Source organism: Typopeltis vanoorti, chromosome 1 (genome assembly GCF_054136105.1).
Source record: "Typopeltis vanoorti isolate ZY-2024b chromosome 1, IOZ_Tvanoo_1.0, whole genome shotgun sequence".
Classification (NCBI taxonomy): domain Eukaryota; kingdom Metazoa; phylum Arthropoda; class Arachnida; order Uropygi; family Thelyphonidae; genus Typopeltis; species Typopeltis vanoorti.
The window spans coordinates 101,719,217-101,738,019 of NC_143549.1; the positions used below are offsets into that span (position 1 = coordinate 101,719,217).

Below are 18,803 nucleotides of genomic sequence, written 5' to 3' on the forward strand. Positions count from 1 at the left end.
GACAACAATGGTATTATCTTTGATGGACAGCATGAATTTGCTAAAGGGAGGTCATATTTTAGTAATCTACTTACTTATTACAATAAGGTGACAGCTTCCTTGGACAGAGGAGAAGGATACACAGTAATATACTTAGATTTCGCAAAGGATTTTGATAGATTACCACATCATAAGTTGATAGTCAAACTAGAGCAGATGTCGTTGGATATTAGATTGGTGCATTGGACTGGCTATCTGATAAGTATCAACAAGTTGTGACACCTCACTGTTTAACTTGTATATTAATGATATTGGTGAAGATTTGGATGGAGATATTCAGTTGTTTGCAAATGATGCCAAGTTGGGATGAATGAAGAGTAGTGAAGATGTTGTGACCTTGCAAGAAGACTTGAATAAATTGAGTGATTGGGCAAGCAGATTTCGATGTGAGTTCAATGTTGCAAAATGTAAGGTTTTAAAATTTGGAAAACAAAGATGGGATGCAGAATTTATGCTTAGTGAGGATATATTGTCAGAGGTGTAGGAAATAAGATACCCGGGGGTGATAGTGGATAACGATCTAAAATATAAGGGACACATAGCCAAAATTGTGAAGATAACACAAACGCTTTTGGAAATGATGTGGAGGACACTGACTTTTAGAAGTAGGGAGATTCTTGTTCCATTGTATAAGGCTTTGATTAGGCCACATATGGACTATTGTGCCCAGATTTAGTCACCTGGTTTTCAGAAGGACAAAGAGATGTTGGAAAGGGTCCAGAGGGCGACTGACTAAGGTAGTTTCTAACCTCTGGAATGTTGAGTATGAGGAAAGATTGAGAAAATGCAATTTGCAGACTCTGGTGGACAGGAGGAAGAGGGGGGGGGGGTGATATGATAGAAACCTGCAAGTTAGTAAGGGGTTGTTATAGGATCAATGCTGGAATGTTTCTACAGAAAATAGTGGGAGATCAGGGGAGAACCAGAGGTCATCCCTGGAAACTGTATAAAGAGGGTGTGAGTAGGGGAGTGAGAAGCAGATTTTTTTCATTCAGAGTTGTGAATGATTGGATAGCCTTACCTGAGAATGTGGTGTCTGCAGAGAATTTGAGTGTGTTTAAAGCACGGTATGATGAGTTGTGTGTATGATAAAGGTCTTCTCAAATGAGTCTTTGACTCTATGAGAGCTTGCGTAATGATAATGATAATAATGGTAATTCTTCTTCTATCATCACCTATCTCATGAAAGAATTACATCCTTTCATTTCTATTTCTGATAACATTCTCCTCCAACACAATGTGTCACTTATTTGAATAATTTTCATGTACATAAACTCAGTCATTCCCACAATTTCATCACCTTTGTTTCTGATACTCCCTAGCATTTATTAATAATTCATTTCTTCGTTTAAACCCAGTTCAAGCCATGCAATCCCTCATCTACAACTTCTCCACACCTGCTCCACTTTGGCTGGTTAATTTTACCCTTTGTCTCACATATTTCTTCAGACTCATCTACTCTCCACACATCCCAGGCTATCTCATTTGTATGCCAACCATCTCATATGCATTCATTACTACTTTCAGAATATTCTCTCCTTATACTGTATCTTCCTGATCTCACTTTACTCCATGACATGAAATAGCTCACTGAAGTTTATTCCAGAGAGTCACTCAAACAAGCTCCAAATCAACATCTTGCAGAGTTCAAGATGGGAACTTTCGATCATAAGAAGTACAAATGGAAAAGAAAAGAACTAGCAGAAGAATGGGATCACCATGAAATTTCCGATGTTATTATGATATTATGATAGCATGACACGAAAAAGTGTCATCGTTATTAATTTTCTATAAACAATTTTTCCTCCAAATTAATGTCTGTCAAAAACTCTAGTATTCTTGGATATTATATTTCTGTCGTTTGAGGCACTTCTGACTATACCATTCAACTTTGTCTTGGTCCTCCTGTGGGTTTTTTTCCCCCTGCCATCTCAGAAGAAATATAAAAAAATATTCCAGTATCTGACTTAATAATAATAATAATAATAATAATAATAATTAGTGCATAATATTATATTTTTCTTCTCTGGTGCTTCAATTTGAAGATTGGGTAGTTATAGTAGCATATCATGACATCCTCTTTTTACCTCCTTTTTATCTCTCCATAACTCTTAGCACCAGTTAGCATCATTATGTTATTTATATATGAAACTGTTGGTCTACTTGCCTCTTTCCTTCTACAGTCCCCTCCATTATTTCTGTAATCAGTTTCCCATGCCTCAGATGGTGTCTAATTAGACTTTTTCTTCTCTTATTGATGTGATTCATTAATGACTGCTCTCTTTGAATTATATTTAGAACTTCTTTACTTTTTCTTTCCATGCAACTAATTTTTATCATCTTTCTCCAGCACCAAAGTTCAAATACCTCCTACTTTTTGATGTCTTGTTTGGTTAGCATCCAGGCCTCACAACCATATTATTCAATGCTCGATATGTATGCTTTTCACTAGCCTTTTTTGCTGAATGCTAAGTCCTTTATATTTTCTTCTATTGTAGAATGCCTTTTTGGCCATGATAAGACTTCCAAGATATTTAAAGGAGGATGCCTGTTGTATTAGGTTATTGTTTATTTCCAGGTTTATTTTCATTGGATTTGTTTTACTTGTAATTAATACTTTTGTTTTTTTTTATAATTAATTTTTAGGCTATACTGTGTGAAAATTTCCTCCATCTTTGTCAGGGTGATTTCAGTTTGTCTTTGTTATCAGCTATAATTGCTATGTCATCCACAAACTGTAGCCATTTAATTTCAATTCCATTTACCTTAATTCCTGTTTGTTATTAGTTCTTTCAATTTATGTATTGCATCTTCAATGTAGAGATTAAACAGTGCGGATGAAAGAGCAACCCTGTCTTACACCTCTGCGTATTCTTGCTATTGTGGTTTTTGTTTTATTTCTGGCTGTTTATATTAATGGCTTCTTGGCACTTATAAAGGTTAAATATGAGCCTTCTATCGCTCCAATCTACCTTTATTGTTTTTAGCAGGTGAAACATTTGGTTCCAGTCAATACTATCGAAGACTTTCAACAAGTCCAAAAAGACTATCAGGGTATTTTAGTTCTTCTCAAATCTTCTTTCGATAACTGTTCTTAGAGCTATGATTGCTTCTCTTCTTCCTTGTTGTTTCCTAAATCCAAACTGATCATTACCAATGTACTCTTCAACCTTCTTTGTTAGTCTTTTTTGTATAATTTTTAGTAATATTTTTAAAGCATGTGATATTAAGCTTATTGTTCAATGATTTTCACACTTGTTTTTATTATTTACTTTAGGAATGAGTATAATAGAGCATTGTATAAAGTCTTTGGAAATGATCCCTGTATATATAAACATAACTAAGGTATGCCTTAGTTATGTTTCTTGAATATTTTATTAATTCTGATTAATCCTGGTGCCTTGTTAGCCAACAATTCATTTATTTCCCCATTCAAATTCATCTTTTAATATAGTTGGACCAATTTCTTCCACATCAAGTCTTGTTTCACCCTCTATAGTCTTGGCATCTATATCTTCTTCACTATATAGATCTTCTAAGTACTCCTTCTATCTTTCTGAAATTTCTTCCCTATCTATAAGTATGCTCCCCTGTTTATTTTTGATAATTGTGCTTCTTGTCTTGTTTTGCTGGCTTATTCCTTTTATAATGTTATAAGCCTTATCGATTCTCCCAGTCTTTGTTAAATCTTTTATTTCTTTACATTTCTCTATATACCATTGTTCTTTTGCTTCTGTAAACTTTCTATTTATCATATTTTTTTAGTGTTTATATTTGTCTTTGCTTTCTTCATTTAGGGAGGTTTTGTGTTTTCTTCTTTCATCTATTAGGTATAGAATGTCCTGAATAATCCATGGCATTTTTATTTACTTGTTCCTTAATCCTATGCAGTCATTGGCAGCCTTGATGATTGTATCCCTCAAGTGAGTCCATTTTTTCTCTGTTTTTCTTTTCACTTTCTCTCCAGTTTTAAGCTTTCATTGGTTTAATGTTTATAATTTCTATGGTTTTCATCTGTTTTCAGGTTATCTATGTTCCATTTGGGCCTTTTCTTTGGTTTTGATAGCTTTTTAAATTTCAGATTGTATTTCAATAAAACCAAATTGTAGTCACTGTCAACATCAGCTCCTGGGTAACTTTTGCATGATTTTACTTGATTTTTAAATCTATTTCTTATTATAATATAATCTATTTGGTACCTTTCTATATTCCCTGCCATTTTTCAAGTATACCTTCTTCTTTTTGGTACCTCATACCAGGTATTAGTAATGATCAGATTGAATTGATGGCAAAACTCAAAAAGTCTATCTCCTCTTTCATTTTGTCATCCAAATCCATACTTTCCCACCTCTCTCTTCTATCTTTGCCATCACCAATGATCGCATTCTAATCACCCAGGACAATAAGATTGTCTTTTTTTTTGATGAGTTTGATTAAATTCTCCATATCTGCATATACTCTTTCAACTTCATCATGTGGTCGCTAGTAGGCATGTGAGCTTGTATTATTATAATATTTGTTGGTTTTGCTTCTAGTTTTACGATTATCAATCTGCTGCTACATTTTACTGAGTTGATTACTTTTCTTTCCCATTCCTTATTGAGAACCAACCCAATTCCATTTTTTGCAGTCTCATCTTTCATCTCACTAATTAACAATATGGCTATTTTTAATCTTACCATTTCTCTCTTCAAATTTTCCAATTATATTATATTATGCACTTATTATATTCATTAAACTGCTTGATATTCTCCATTGCCTATATGCCATTCTCTTTAAATCATCCTGCAAGATTTAAACTTTATTGGCTTTTTTTCAACCCTAGTTTGCATCATCAGCAAACTACTGAATTCCTCTGATAATTTCCTATATCATTAATGTGCAAATTATAGCAGTGGCTGAAGTATACAGCTCTGTAGCATCAATCACACCTTCTGAGTGTACAAAAACTTTATAGCTTTTTTAAGGGTTGGATTCACATAAATAAAACAAAAAAAAGTTTTCTAGCCTTAACTTTATATTCTTCATAAATCAGCTTGCTATCTTCTTCTTCCTTCTTTTCTTGTTTTGAAATTCTTACTTAATTTCCTAGTCATCCATTTCATTTATCCTTCTTACATTTGGTATGTGATTTGTCTTTGTCATCTTCAAATGTTTCTTGACCTGTCCTTTTCATACATCTGCATGACTTCGTAACTGTTTTCCTTCTCTTTTTCTCATTTTGAATAGGCAATAATTCATTTGCTTTCATTAATAACATTCTCTTGTCATCCCCCCCCCATCATCTTTATAAAGTTTATAAATACATGTAAATTTGAAGGATATAATTCCCAGAAATAAAATCTTTAAATACATCTTTTTTTTTTTTTTTTTAGGTGTGATTGGATCTGGTTATTATTGTGCTAAACGTGGATTTACTGATGAAATTCAAGAAATGGTGCGGAATTTAATTCCTCTTACTCGCATTCTTTGGCAGCTGACTAAGGTATGAAGAATACAATTAGCATTCACTGTAAACATTATTAATTTAGTGGGGCATGTTAGCAACATTCTAAGAGGAATTATCCTTTTTTTTTTTTGGTATCATAATTTTCACTAAGCTATCATTTTATTTGTCTCACCTTCATTTAAAATTAGTCACTGGAAATTTATCTACCATCCTTGCAAGGTGGTGATCTTTGCAACCCTTTCTTACAATGTTGCCCAACTGTGCCTCTGTCAAGCAGTCAGAAAAAATGTGCACTTTGGTTGTAAAAACCTGGGTAGGTGGTTTGAATCTCATTGATGACGCAAAGGAAACTTATAAGTGCTATTCAACTGATAATATGTAAGCTGGTGTTGTATGGAGACTTCCTCCCAGAAACTTACAAAAGTAAATCTAACCAGTGAACACATGTAATTATATAGATAACATATTGTCCATGTAGTATTACTTTGGTATAATATAGAAGCAAACTATTCAATTTCTAGAGATGACCTCCTATTCATTTATTTAAAAAATATATAAAATTCTCAGTGTTTTCATATAATAAGATTTTTTTAGCAAAATTTTTCTTTTTTTTTGTATTCCTCTTTACTTTATTTTTTATTTATCAAGCTGGGTAACCTATATTTCCTTGATCATAAGCCAGCATTTCCTTATTGATTACTCATCTCTAAATCTTCATTATTGTCACTTTCTCAAAATCCATATCCCAATATGCAATAGTTCAAATAGTCTTATTATATTTGGACTGTTGTGCATATTGGACGTATAATAATAATAATAAGTGCATCATGCTATACTTTTCTGCATTAAACTGATTGTCATTCTCATTTTCCTTTGCCCATGCTACTATCACTTTAAATCATCCTGCAAGATTTCAACATCATCTTTATTGACTAAAAATATATTGAAAATATTTTGCTTTTTTTTTTTTTAGGTGTGATTGGATCTGGTTATTATTGTGCTTTTTCTGTGTTGGCAGCAATCCCTACTTCTGTATTTATGACTGTACATTGCTAATGTGGTAGGCAAATCCAGAGAACTTGGCATTGTTTATCTTATTTTCCATCTTCATAAGAGAAAGAGAGAGAGAGAGGTAAATGTAAATTGACACGCAGTATTCTGGTATGCATGCTAATTATCACTCTTGCTGTTAAGAGGAGAAACACACATCTAGGAATAATAAAATTTTTAGACCAATTTTTTGCTTTGCTCATCAAAGCATCTGCTTATGTACAAATATATATGAGGTGTGATCAAAAAGAATAGTGAATATAGTCCCAGCACTTGATCTTTCAGAGGGAGAGTGAAGCTGAGAGGAATCACATTATCTTATATCCATCTGTTAGTCATGATGAGTTTCAGGTTGATCAGTTTGCTTGCTTAGTTGTAAATACAGTTTTTCTGCACCTGCATTTTTTATGTTATGAAAATCGATTATCAACAAGTGACTTCAGATCTGAACTTTTTCCAAAACATCATAACAGTAATAGAATCTTGAGTGTGCATTTATGACCCTAAGACTAAGATTTAGAGTTTACAATGGAAAACACTTAACTCACCTTGGCTGAAGAAAGCATGTCAGTTGAAATTCAGTGTCAAAGTCCTGCTGATAGTCTTTTTTGATCTGGAAGGGACTGTGTAGACAGAATTCATACCTTTAATATTCTAAAGGAGTATTGTAACATTTGTGGAACAGTGTATGTTGAAATTTTAGCCATTTACTGCAGCAATGGACTAAAATGGTTTCATGTTGCATCACAGCAATGCTTCATGCCATACATCTCTTCTTATTCAACAGTTCTTGTCAGATAAAAAAAATTACTCTCAGCCTGCACTTCCATATTCAACTGATTTAATGTCCTTGGACTTCTGTCTCTTTCCAAAGTTGAAATCGATGAAGAGAAAGCATTTTGCATCAATACAAGAAATTGAAGCAGCCATAATAACACATCTAAAAGATCTAAAAAAAAAAAAAAGATAACTTCCAGAACTGTTTCAAAAAATGAGTTGGGAAAAGTGTGTGGCAAGCAAAGGAAACTACTTTGAAGAATATTAATTTATATTTGCATTTAGGTTAATAAACTTTCTTGAATTCTACCATTCACTGTACTTTTTAATCACACCTCATAAACTGTACTTGTGCATGCAGACATTGTAGCAGGAAGATAAACACTGAATGTAAAAAATTACAGGATCCTCAAGCCCTAACTGGCTCACTCTGTGGGTGCAGTGATGGAATCATGTTCATTCTGCTGAAGATCTCAAGATAATGATAATCTACCAAAATTTTGGTAAGGTAAGGTAGCCATATTAAGCGCCTCTGTAGCTCAGTCAGTACAGATGAAGCTCTTTGATCGGAAAGACCTGAGTTCAATTCCCGTCCATGACGTGAGGAACCTTCATCTGGTCTCTTTTGACTAAAGGTGAGCTAGTCAGTCTCACATGGAGGTAAAGGGTTTTTTCCTCCTTGAAACTCAGATTTTTTGTCCCTCAGAACAGGCAAACCAGCCAGTAGAACACACACAATTTACAGACAAGAATACTTGGAAGCATAGGGACAACTGCCTTATCTTCGTATTACGGTTGAGAAGTTCAAGGATTTTTATAAGGCTCTGGGCACTTTAGTGCCTGTTAAAGCCACTGATGGATGGATGGAAGGTAGCCATATTTGTATAAATTTGGTAAATGCTGTAGTGCTATAGTCGATTCTGGGACCAGTCTCTCAGATTTGTATCTGCTGCTGCTGCTGTATAATAGAAGGCCTTTTTACCATTAGAACTGGTGATCTGTATCAATGGATTTTCTGTCACTTCAGAATAGTTGCAGTGTAGATAATAGATATAGTTCCTCTGTTCATTCATTCAGATGTTGCTGGTCTTTCAGTTTGCAGGAGCAGAGAATACTATAGACGTAAGGATGAATGATATAGATATAGAGAGGATCTTTTGGCAAGTGGGTAAGAGTAGCCAATTTTTGGCATAGTTCAAAGGCAGTCTGCAAGTTGTATCATTAAGAAAAGCATTTTTTTTTCTATGATGCTCCAGATGTAAGGGATAGTAGGAAATTTTTTGTTATCTGTTTTTTGTGGGGGGGGGGATTCAGGGTGGATGCAGAATTCTGTTGATTTTGTAAAGGGAGAAGACATTGGCTAAAAAAATGCTCCCATGTGATTTGATTTTAGGAGAGGTTCCTGTGGTCTGATCAGATTGTGCTAGCTCTATTTACTAAATTTTTCATAACACTTACTGCTGGAGAAAAGTGATGTATTAGATATATTTATCACATCTGCCACCCTTCTCAGCTGTATGTGGCTGACCTATTTTGTCAGCCACTCTTCAGTCTGTGTCACAAGTCTATTATGCATATCCATCCCTTTGACTTTGCATAGCAGCCTCATATGGGGTATTCTATCAACTGTTTTGGCACAACTGAAAGTATGTACATCCATTTCCCTTAATCCATCTCTACTGTCACTCTATTATAGAATCCGAGTAGATTGATAAAGCAAGATCTATCCTTAAGAAAATCATACTATCCTATGCAGAGAACCATAGTGCTATTTATCCACCTTCATGTACAATTCCTGACCAGCCTTTTCACTACCTTGATGACTATACCAGATGTATAGTTCATACTTGCTAATATTAGAACAAATGGATAACTGTAGTTCTACTTGTAACAGCATTAAGAATTTCTTCTTCTGCTCCTGCTTTTAAACCTAGTTGCTTATAAAGCCATGGTTTTCAGGACCATTCTACCATCTTCACTTTAGTCTTCCTCTGCTTTTCTTCATTTCTCCTTTGCTTCTCTGCATTTTTGGATCCAGTCATTTATTTTTAAGAATGAAACTTCTAAAATTTAACTCTTTTATTTAATGGTAGAGTTCATAAAGAGACGTAACCAGTAGTGTGCCACAGAGCTCATCACGTTGGCTGCTACTGTTGAATTAGTACATCAAAAATACTCATTAACAAATCTTGGCTTATCATGTACATGCTAAGACCGAAGTGCTGGGAGGAATTTATGTTGAAGGCTTAATGAGTAATACTGCACTAATAAAGGATTAAAAACACTACTTAATTCTTCAATATTTTATCTCAGTCAGAGACATCTTCAGAAAAACAATCTGAAACCTGTAACATACACATAAAAGCAAAACAAAACTTAATGAAACATGGACAAATGAGTAGAGCCCTAACTAGGTGGGATTGTACTCTATCAGTACTTGTTGGAGACCTTGGTTGTAAACTGGGAACTTGAATAATTAATATTTCCCATATTTTGGGAAATTTCATGCATCCAATATTTATTCAGATTAGGCTGATTTACAGTGGCGAACAAATTAATCCAAACACTCATATTTTAAAGAAACTTTTTAATTTCAACAGAAAATAAGTACAAAAATTAAACTCCAACTTTACCCAATAATTTATATATGCTCCTCTGTTCCTAATAAGAAAGGTGACCAACAGGCACAGGGACATTGTAAAGCTCAGGCCAGGATGGTAACAAGGGTGGTAAGAAAAGCAAAAGCGGATTACGAAAGAAAAATGGCCATGCAGGTTAAAGAGAATCCCAAACAGTTTTTTCAATATGTTACAAGTAAAAGGAAAAATGTTCATGGCAGAATGATTTTAAAAATGCTGAGGGTAGGGAGGTAACTGAATCAGTTGATATAGTGGAATTACTGAGCGAGCACTTTGCAAGAGTATATCATCCAGGTGGTGACATTGCACGAATGGAAGAACCAACAGCTTATACTGGAATTGTGATGAATGAAGTAGAGGTAACTAGTCTATCACAGAACCTCAATGTCAATACATCTGTGAGATTGGATGGTATACCAACTCGTGTCGTACGTGAAGCGGCTAAAGAATTGTCAGTGCCCTTGACCATTTTGTTTAATTTGAGCCTTGGGTCTGGGTCAGTCCCAAGGGAGGGAAAGGGGGGGGAATAGTTCCACTGCATAAAGGTGGTTCCAAGGCTGCTGTTGAAAATTACCTGCTAATCAGCATAACTGGAATCATTATCAAGGTCTTGGAGAAAATAGTCAAGAGGAAAATACAAGATTGGATAGATGAAAATGGGATACTGTATTGGGGACAGTAACTTGCTCACATATTATAACACAGTGGCGGCTGAACTGGATAAGGGTAATGGGTTTACAGTGATTCTACTGGACCTTGCTAAGGCCTTTGACAGAATGCCACATGGAATTCTAATCAGTAAATTGAAGCATATGGGGATGGATATAGGGTTGGTGAGATGGATAAGAGGTTGGTTGATGGAGAGATACCAGAGAGTGGTTTATTCAAGAGTTGAGTCCAAAAGACGGCTTGTGACTAGTGGTATGCCACAAAGATCTGTTCTTGGACCACTGCTGTTTAATTCGTTCATTAATGATATAGGAAAGGATCTGAAAGGAACAGTTCATTTGTTTGCAGATGATGCAAAGTTGGGTAGGGCAATAGTGAATGCAGATTATGTCAAAATTTTGCAAGATGATTTGGTTAGATTGGAGGTCTGGGCTAAGGAGAATGGATGTCAATTTAATGTGGCAAAATGTAAGGTTATACATTTTGGGGTGAAAAGATTAGCAGCAGTTTACTACATTGGTGGAACTGTACTCCAGGAAATTGATGAGGCACGAGATTTAGGAGTGTTGGTGGATAAGGAGTTGAAGTTTAGGGGGCACATTGCAAAAGTGGCCAAATCAGCTCATCAAATCACTTGGTTGCTGAAGAATACGTTGACAAGTAGGTTATTGTTCCTCTGTATCGAGCCTTGATAAGACACCATCTCGACTACTGTGCCCATATTTGGTCACCTAGGTTTCTTCTTGATGGGGAGGAGGTTGTGAGGATCCAGAGGCAAGTGACCAAGATGATAGCAGGTCTATGGAATGAACCTTATGAGAACAGGTTGAGGATTTGTGAGTTGCAAAAATTGGTTGATAGGCGGAGGAGGGGAGATATGATTGAGACATTCAAATTACTGAAGGGTTTCTATAAAATTAATTCAGAAGATATTTTTGAGAACAGGGCTGGTTGTGGGTGGACTAAGGGACATCCATGGAAACTGGGCAAATGTGTGGTTAGTAAAGGTGTTAGATCTGGGTTCTTTACTTTTAGAGTGGTGAATGAGTGGAATGGGCTGCCAGAGTCTGTGGTGGATGCTGTGACAGTGAATGAGTTTAAGGCAAGGTATGATAGATACTGTATGAATGTTGAATAGTTGTGATGAATATGATTTGGGGCCTCCCTCGACGAGTCTAATGACTCCCTGGAGTTGCCCGTAATAATAATAATTTTAATAAGTTCATTAATACAGTTAGGCATGGACTCTACAAATGTATAATATTTTTCTTATTTTTACATTTCAAAACTATACTTTTATAATTGATTATATTAAGTTATCCTTTGTATCACAGTTATCCAAGTCTCTTATTCACTATGGCCCACAAATTTTCTATTGGGCTAATTTCAGGAGAGTTACCTGGCCACTGAATCAATTGGATGTTGTGATTTTTGAGGAATTCTTTCATTTTTTTTTGAAGTGTGGCATGGAGCAAGAGATCCTGTTGGAAGATGAGTTCTTTGTCTTTCTGGATCTGTGGGACCACTCTTTTCTCCAATATTTTTAGGTATTGGTCACTTTTTATCATAGCATCAACAGGCACAAGTGATCCTGGACCATCATGTGTAAAACAACCTCAGAACATCTTTTTAGCTTGGTGTTTAGGAGCTTGTTGAATGTTGGTGGAAGAGGTCTTCTCAGCTGCTGATTTGCAAATATAGGGTACTTGCTCTCCTTAGACAAAGAAATGGCTCTCATCTGAAAATATGACCTTCTTCCACTTTTCACCAATCTTTGTACACTTTTGCCTGCTGGAGCCTCTTTTCCTGCATATCCGTTATCAACAGTTGTTTCCTTTTTGGTCTGTGGGGCAGATCTGCCTACTTCACACTCTTTGACAGACTGTCATGTCAGAAACATTATCCCATTAGCTGCCAAGTCTCTATTTAAGTCTATAGCAGACAATCTTGGATTTGTTTTGCTTTAACTAGCTAGTAATGGGAAGTTTTTTTCACTTGGTTATGCTACCAGTTATATATTTAGTTTAATACTTTAACCAAGTGTAAGCAAACAAAGTTTGCACCTGAAGTATTTTCAGGACTGGGGCAACTCGTGGCACAGGTGGTATAACTTCTCACCACTTGCCTTACTGTCCCATAATACAAAGCACATATCCATTATGGGTATGTATAATGCTATGCATTATGGGAAGGGTCACTACCCAGACTGGTTTCCCTGTATTAAGTGCAGGGTTACCTCTCCAAAAACTTGTGAGATCCCCTGGATCACCCAACAATGAGTTACCCAAAGGATCAAAATTCAGCATTGTTCCCCTCAGTAACAGGCTCACCCTGTCACTGAGAAGAACTCTCAGCATTTGGCTCTACCCAGTGGCAGGCTTACCCCCACCACCCAGCAGAACTGCTCATATTTCATCTGAGGGGTAACAGCAACAGCCATGCCTCAGTTAACTTCATGGGCTACAGCACTGCCATCCATTACCTCTCTTCCTGGGTAACAGCAACAGCCGAGCCTCAGTTAGAACTTCATTGGCTACAGCATTCCCCTCCATCACCGAAGCTTCCAACTGACCCTTAATGGTCTCTTCAGTGGGAGCCAGATCCAGAGGTGATGATACTAAGTGGAAATAATGGAGAAGTTATATTTCCATATATATATATATACCAGTTGCCAAAAGGTATCACACCTTATTATTAAAATTCTCTGGATTAGAGATAGTTGATGGAAGTTTTTTCACTTGGTTATGCTTGGATATGTGCTTTGTATTAAAAGATACTAAGGGAAATGATGAGAAATTATACCACCTTTGCTACAAGATGCCCCAGTCCTGAAAATACTTAAGGCGCAAACTTTGTTTGCTTACACTTCGATAAAGGATTAAACCAAATATATAATTGGTAGCATAACCAAGTGAAAAAAACTTCCATCAACTATCTCTAATCCAGAGAATTTTAATAATAAGGTGTGATACCTTTTGGCAACCGGTATATTATTATTATTATTATTATTCTGGGCAACTCCATGGAGTCGACAGGCTCATCGAGGGAGGCTCTAACATCATGTCACAAACAACTATTAGAAATTCACACAGTATCTGTCATACCACGCCTTGAACTCATTCACAGTCATAGCACCCACAACAGACTCTGGCAGCTTATTCCACTCATTCACTACTCTCCAAGTAAAAAACCTAGCTCTAACACCCACTGCTAACCACATTCTAGCCCAGCTTCCATGTATAGCCCCTAGTCCTCCCACCACCAGTCCTATTCTCAAAAATATCTTCTGGATTAATCTTATAGAAACCCTTCAGTAATTTGAATGTCTCAATCATATCACCCCTTTTCCACCTAAAAACCAATTTTTGCAACCCACAAATCTTCAACCTGTTCTTAAAAGGTTCATTCCACAGACCTGCTATCATCTTAGTCACTCGTCTCTGGATCCTCTCTACCTCCTCCCCATCAAGAAGAAACCTGTGTGCCCATATCTGGGCACAGTAGTCTTGATGGGATCCTATCAAGGCTCGATACAGAGAAACAATAACCTGCTTGTGTCTGCTTGTCAACGTATTCTTCAGCAACCAAGTGATTTGATGAGCTGATTTGGCCACTTTTGCAATGTGCTCCCCCTAAACTTTAATTCCCTATCCACCAACACTCCCAAATCCCTGGCCTCATCAATCTCCTGGAGTACAGTTCCACCAATGTGATATACTGCTGCTAATCTTTCCACCCCAAAGTGCATAACCTTACACTTTGTCACATTAAATTGACATCCATTTTCCCTATCTCAGTCCTCCAAACTATCCAAATCATCCTGCAAAATTTTGACATCCTGTGCACTCACAATTGCTCTACCCAACTTTGCATCATCAGCAAACAAGTGAACACTTCCTCTCAGATCACTTCCTATATCATTGATGAACAAATTGAAAAGTAGTGGTCCAAGAACAGAACCCTGTGGCACACCACTAGTCACAAGCCGTCTTTTGGACTCAACTCTTGAATAAACCACTCTCTGGTATCTCTCCATCAACCTCTTATCCATCTCATTAACACTATATCCATCCCCATCTGCTCCAGTTTACTGATTAAAGTTCCATGTGGTATCCTGTCGAAGGCCTTGGCAAGGTCCAGTAGAATCACTGTAAACCCATTACCCTTATCCAGTTCAGCCGTCACTGTGTTATAAAACATGAGCAAGTTACTGAAGCATGATCTACCCTTCACAAACCCATTTTGTACCCCCATACAATATCCTATTTTCATCTATCCAATCCTGTATTCTTTTCTTGACTAATTTCTCCAAGACCTTGACAACGATTCCTGATATGCTAATCGGTCAGTAATTTACAACAGCAGTCTTGGAACCACCTTTATGCAGTGGAACTATTTTCCCCTCTTTCCACCCCCTCGGGACTAACCTAGACCCGAGACTCAAATTAAATAAAATAGTCAAGGGTACTGACAATTCTTTAACCGCTTCACATACAACACGAGCTGGTATACCATCCAATCCCACAAATGTATTGACATTGAGGTTTTGCAATAGACTACTCGCTTCCACTTCATTCACCACAATTCTTGTATAATCTTTTGGTTCATTTATTTCTGCAATGTCACCACCTGGATATGGAAATATGACTTCTCCATTACTTCCACCTTAGTATCACCACCTCTGGATTTGGCTCCCACTGATGTGCTTTTGTGCTGGAGTGGTTGTGACAAGGTTGTGCCAATGAAGATTTAACTGCGTCTCGGCTATTACTGTTTCTGGGTCTGGCTCTCATGGATGTGCTTTTGTGGTGAAGTGGTTGTGGCAATGTTGTAGCCAATGAAGTTTTAACCGAGGCTCGACTATTACTGTTTCCGGGTATGGCTGTCACGGATGTGCTTATGTGCAGACGAGGAGGTGCTTTCCCTGAGATATGAGTGGCTCTGCTTGGGGGGGGGGGGGTTTGCCTGTCTCTGAGTGGGCCACTTCTGAAATTATGGCTCTGCTCGGTAGTAGGGGGAGCCAATGAGTTAATGATTACTCACGTCGCTCATTGTTGGGTGATTGAGTGATCGCCCAAGTTTTTAGAGAGGTAACCCTGCACTTAAAAAAACAGCGAAACCAGTCTGGGTAGTGACCCTTCCCATAATGCATAGCATTATAAATACCCATAAGGGTATGCACTGTGTATTATGGGATACTAAGGCAAGTGATGAGGAGTTATACCACCTTCGCCACGAGTTGCTGCAGTCCTGAAAATACTTCAGGTGCAAACTTTGTTTGCTTACATTTGGATGAAGGATTAAACCAAATATGTAATTATAATAGATTTAGTTTAATCCTTTATCCCAGTGAGAGCAAACAAAGTTTGCACCTGAAAATATCTTCAGGACTAAATATAGTGTTGTACTATCTTATCCAGTAAGTAGTGCAACACCAAGGCAACTCGTGGCAAAGGTGGAGCAAGCTACCAGGCACTTCTAACCCAGTATCTCCCATAATGCAAAACACATTTCCTATGTGGATATGTATACTGTTATGCATTAAAGGGATTGGCCATCTACTTTGCATTATGGGAGATACTGGGTTAGAAGTGCCTGGTAGCTTGCTCCACCTTTGCCACGAGTTGCCTTGGTGTTGCACTACTTACTGGATAAGATAGTACAACACTATATTTAGTCCTGAAGATATTTTCAGGTGCAAACTTTGTTTGCTCTCACTGGGATAAAGGATTAAACTAAATCTATTATAGTCTAACCTAGTGATAAATAAATTTTCAACAAATATGTAATTGCTAACTAGTAGATGATCTTGAGTTAGTGTAGTTTTCCTTTTTTGTCAGGAGAAAAGGTACCTGTTTCCCTAAACCTCTTTAAAATTGCATTAACACTACTCAAACCATAAATTAAAGATGCCAAGAAATTATATTCTTGGTTTAATCCTTTATCCAAGTGTAAGTAAACAAAGTTTGCACCTGAACTATTTTCAGGACTGGGTAACGCATGTATAGAAGGTAACAAGTTGCCCAGTCCTGAAAATAGTTCAGATGCAAACTTTGTTTGCTTATGCTTGAAAAAGTATTAAACCCAGAATATAATTTCTTGGCATCTTTAATTTATAGTATAACCAAGTGGAAAAACTTCCAACAAGTACCCAAACCAACTCTAGACTCATTAGCAATTTGTATTTAAGTCATGGATATGTGCTGAGAAAGAATACATATTTCTGAATACTTTCTTGGTGATATATCCATTTTATAGCTACACAAATTGCATAAAACACTATGAATGTCAAATTGTTTACACTATTAAAAATGCACGGCACTATCAACAAACATTCTAAAGATAGTTAAAATATGCAGCACTCAAACAAAATAGTGAAGTAAAGCCAAAACTGAAAATATTAAACCAAAAAATTGATGAAAATTCATCTTGTTCAGATTAATTTGTTCGATACTGTATAACAGCATTTGCAGGCTCTAAAAACAAATTTCTTTTTCTTCCAAACTTACTGCAATGGAACATGTTTTTTTTTTTCCAATTGATGCTAGTATCTAGAGCATGATTTGCAAAGCCTAGTCAACCATAGTCATGACTGCAGATGTATTTTTTGTATTCTCATATGCAGATCATCCTGCCTGTCCATGTAAACCAACTTAGAGGAATGGGGGAGAGAGTTGTTTCTTAGTGGAACAGATAAAGGTAGTTAAGTTCAAGTGGAGTTTGAAAGCTGTGTAGAGGTTATTTATTTAGAATAATTTTTTTTTTCAATAAACAGTGAGGTGATTGATATTTTTCAATAGATCGATAAATTTTCAATAGAAAATTTAAAATAGGTAGATTTTTTTTATGTATGATGTGATGTTGTCAGTAATGATATGACTGAGATGAAATATTGGAAGAATTAAATAATGTTTTTTAAACCTTACTCAGTGCTGTATTACTCCATTCCATTAAGCTTCCACACGAATGGGCTGTGATATGCATTTATTTTAATTTGAAAAGAATACAATGGATGAAAATCCATTGTATTATTTTCTTGCTTACTGTGATATTTTACACCTCTAGCTTTTGAACTGTTATAACTCTTATGTAAATGGCACATCTCCAGCAAAGGTTAGTCGATTCATAGAGCCTCTGCTACTAATGGCTCACAAAAAGTTAAGCAAGTTTGAGTGTGGCTAGTAGTTGGAAGGGGATATTTGTTCGATGCTGTTGGCACATGCTCCCTCGATGAGTCTTTGGACTCCCTGGAGGTGTCACATAATAATAATAATAATAATAATCTGTGATGAAATGTGCCTGTTAGCACATGGGACTAGTTTTTGATATTAGTTCTCATCATGCAGCAATTATATGGACAATTTTACTAAATACCACTACAACCACCAAAATCTAAAACTTTCATTGAATTTTACTTATTTAGTTCAAATTAGCATAACTATCATATGAAACACCCATAATGCAAGATTAAAGAAGAGGAATGAATTGATCTTTTGTAGTTCCAAGGATAGGAAAGCTATAAAAGCTGTAAAGGGAATAAGACAATAATGATAGAAACAGTGACACAATTTTCTGTAAAAAGGCTAAAATTTTAATAACTGGAGTTATTTCTTTTTTTCTCTCTCTCTCTTTCCACATATATATATATATATATATATATATATATATATATATATATATATATATATATATATATATATATATATGTGTGTGTGTGTGTTAAAGATACCAAGCTATTTTAAACCTGGTTTTACTCCATTTCCCAAGTAAGCAAACAGACAAATAAGTCAAGTTTGCACCTGCACGTAATGCAAGTCTAGCTGACCCTACAGGTAGTGTAAGACCAAGGTAACTCATGGTAAAAGTAGAATAAGCTCTGATCACGAATCTTAATATTTACCCATAATGCAAAGCACATCTCCTGGAGGAGATGTATGATAGGCTAGAAATATCAAGGCAAGGGGCCACTACCCAGACCGGTTTCGACCTTTATTGAGGTCTCATCAATGGGAGCCAGGCTAGAAATATCAAGATTTTAATAATACAGAGCTTATAAGTATTTTACCAGAACAAGTTACCATAAGGTGTTTTAACCTTATTAAATAAAAATCGTTACGTGCAGGCGCAAACTTGACTTATTTGTCTGTTTGCTTACTTGGGAAATGGAGTAAAACCAGGTC

The 18,803-nt window shown here is 36.2% G+C and overlaps 1 protein-coding gene across 1 annotated transcript in view; it reads left to right on the forward strand.

Moving 5' to 3' along the window:
* The window catches only part of LOC150110257 (dynein axonemal heavy chain 5-like), a 972,373-nt gene that overhangs the window by 578,530 nt on the left and 375,040 nt on the right, over nucleotides 1–18,803 (forward strand). The window contains exon 47 of the mRNA XM_090394637.1: nucleotides 5,415–5,524. Coding sequence (XP_090250763.1) covers nucleotides 5,415–5,524 — 110 coding nt within the window. The remainder of the gene's footprint in view (nucleotides 1–5,414; nucleotides 5,525–18,803) is intronic.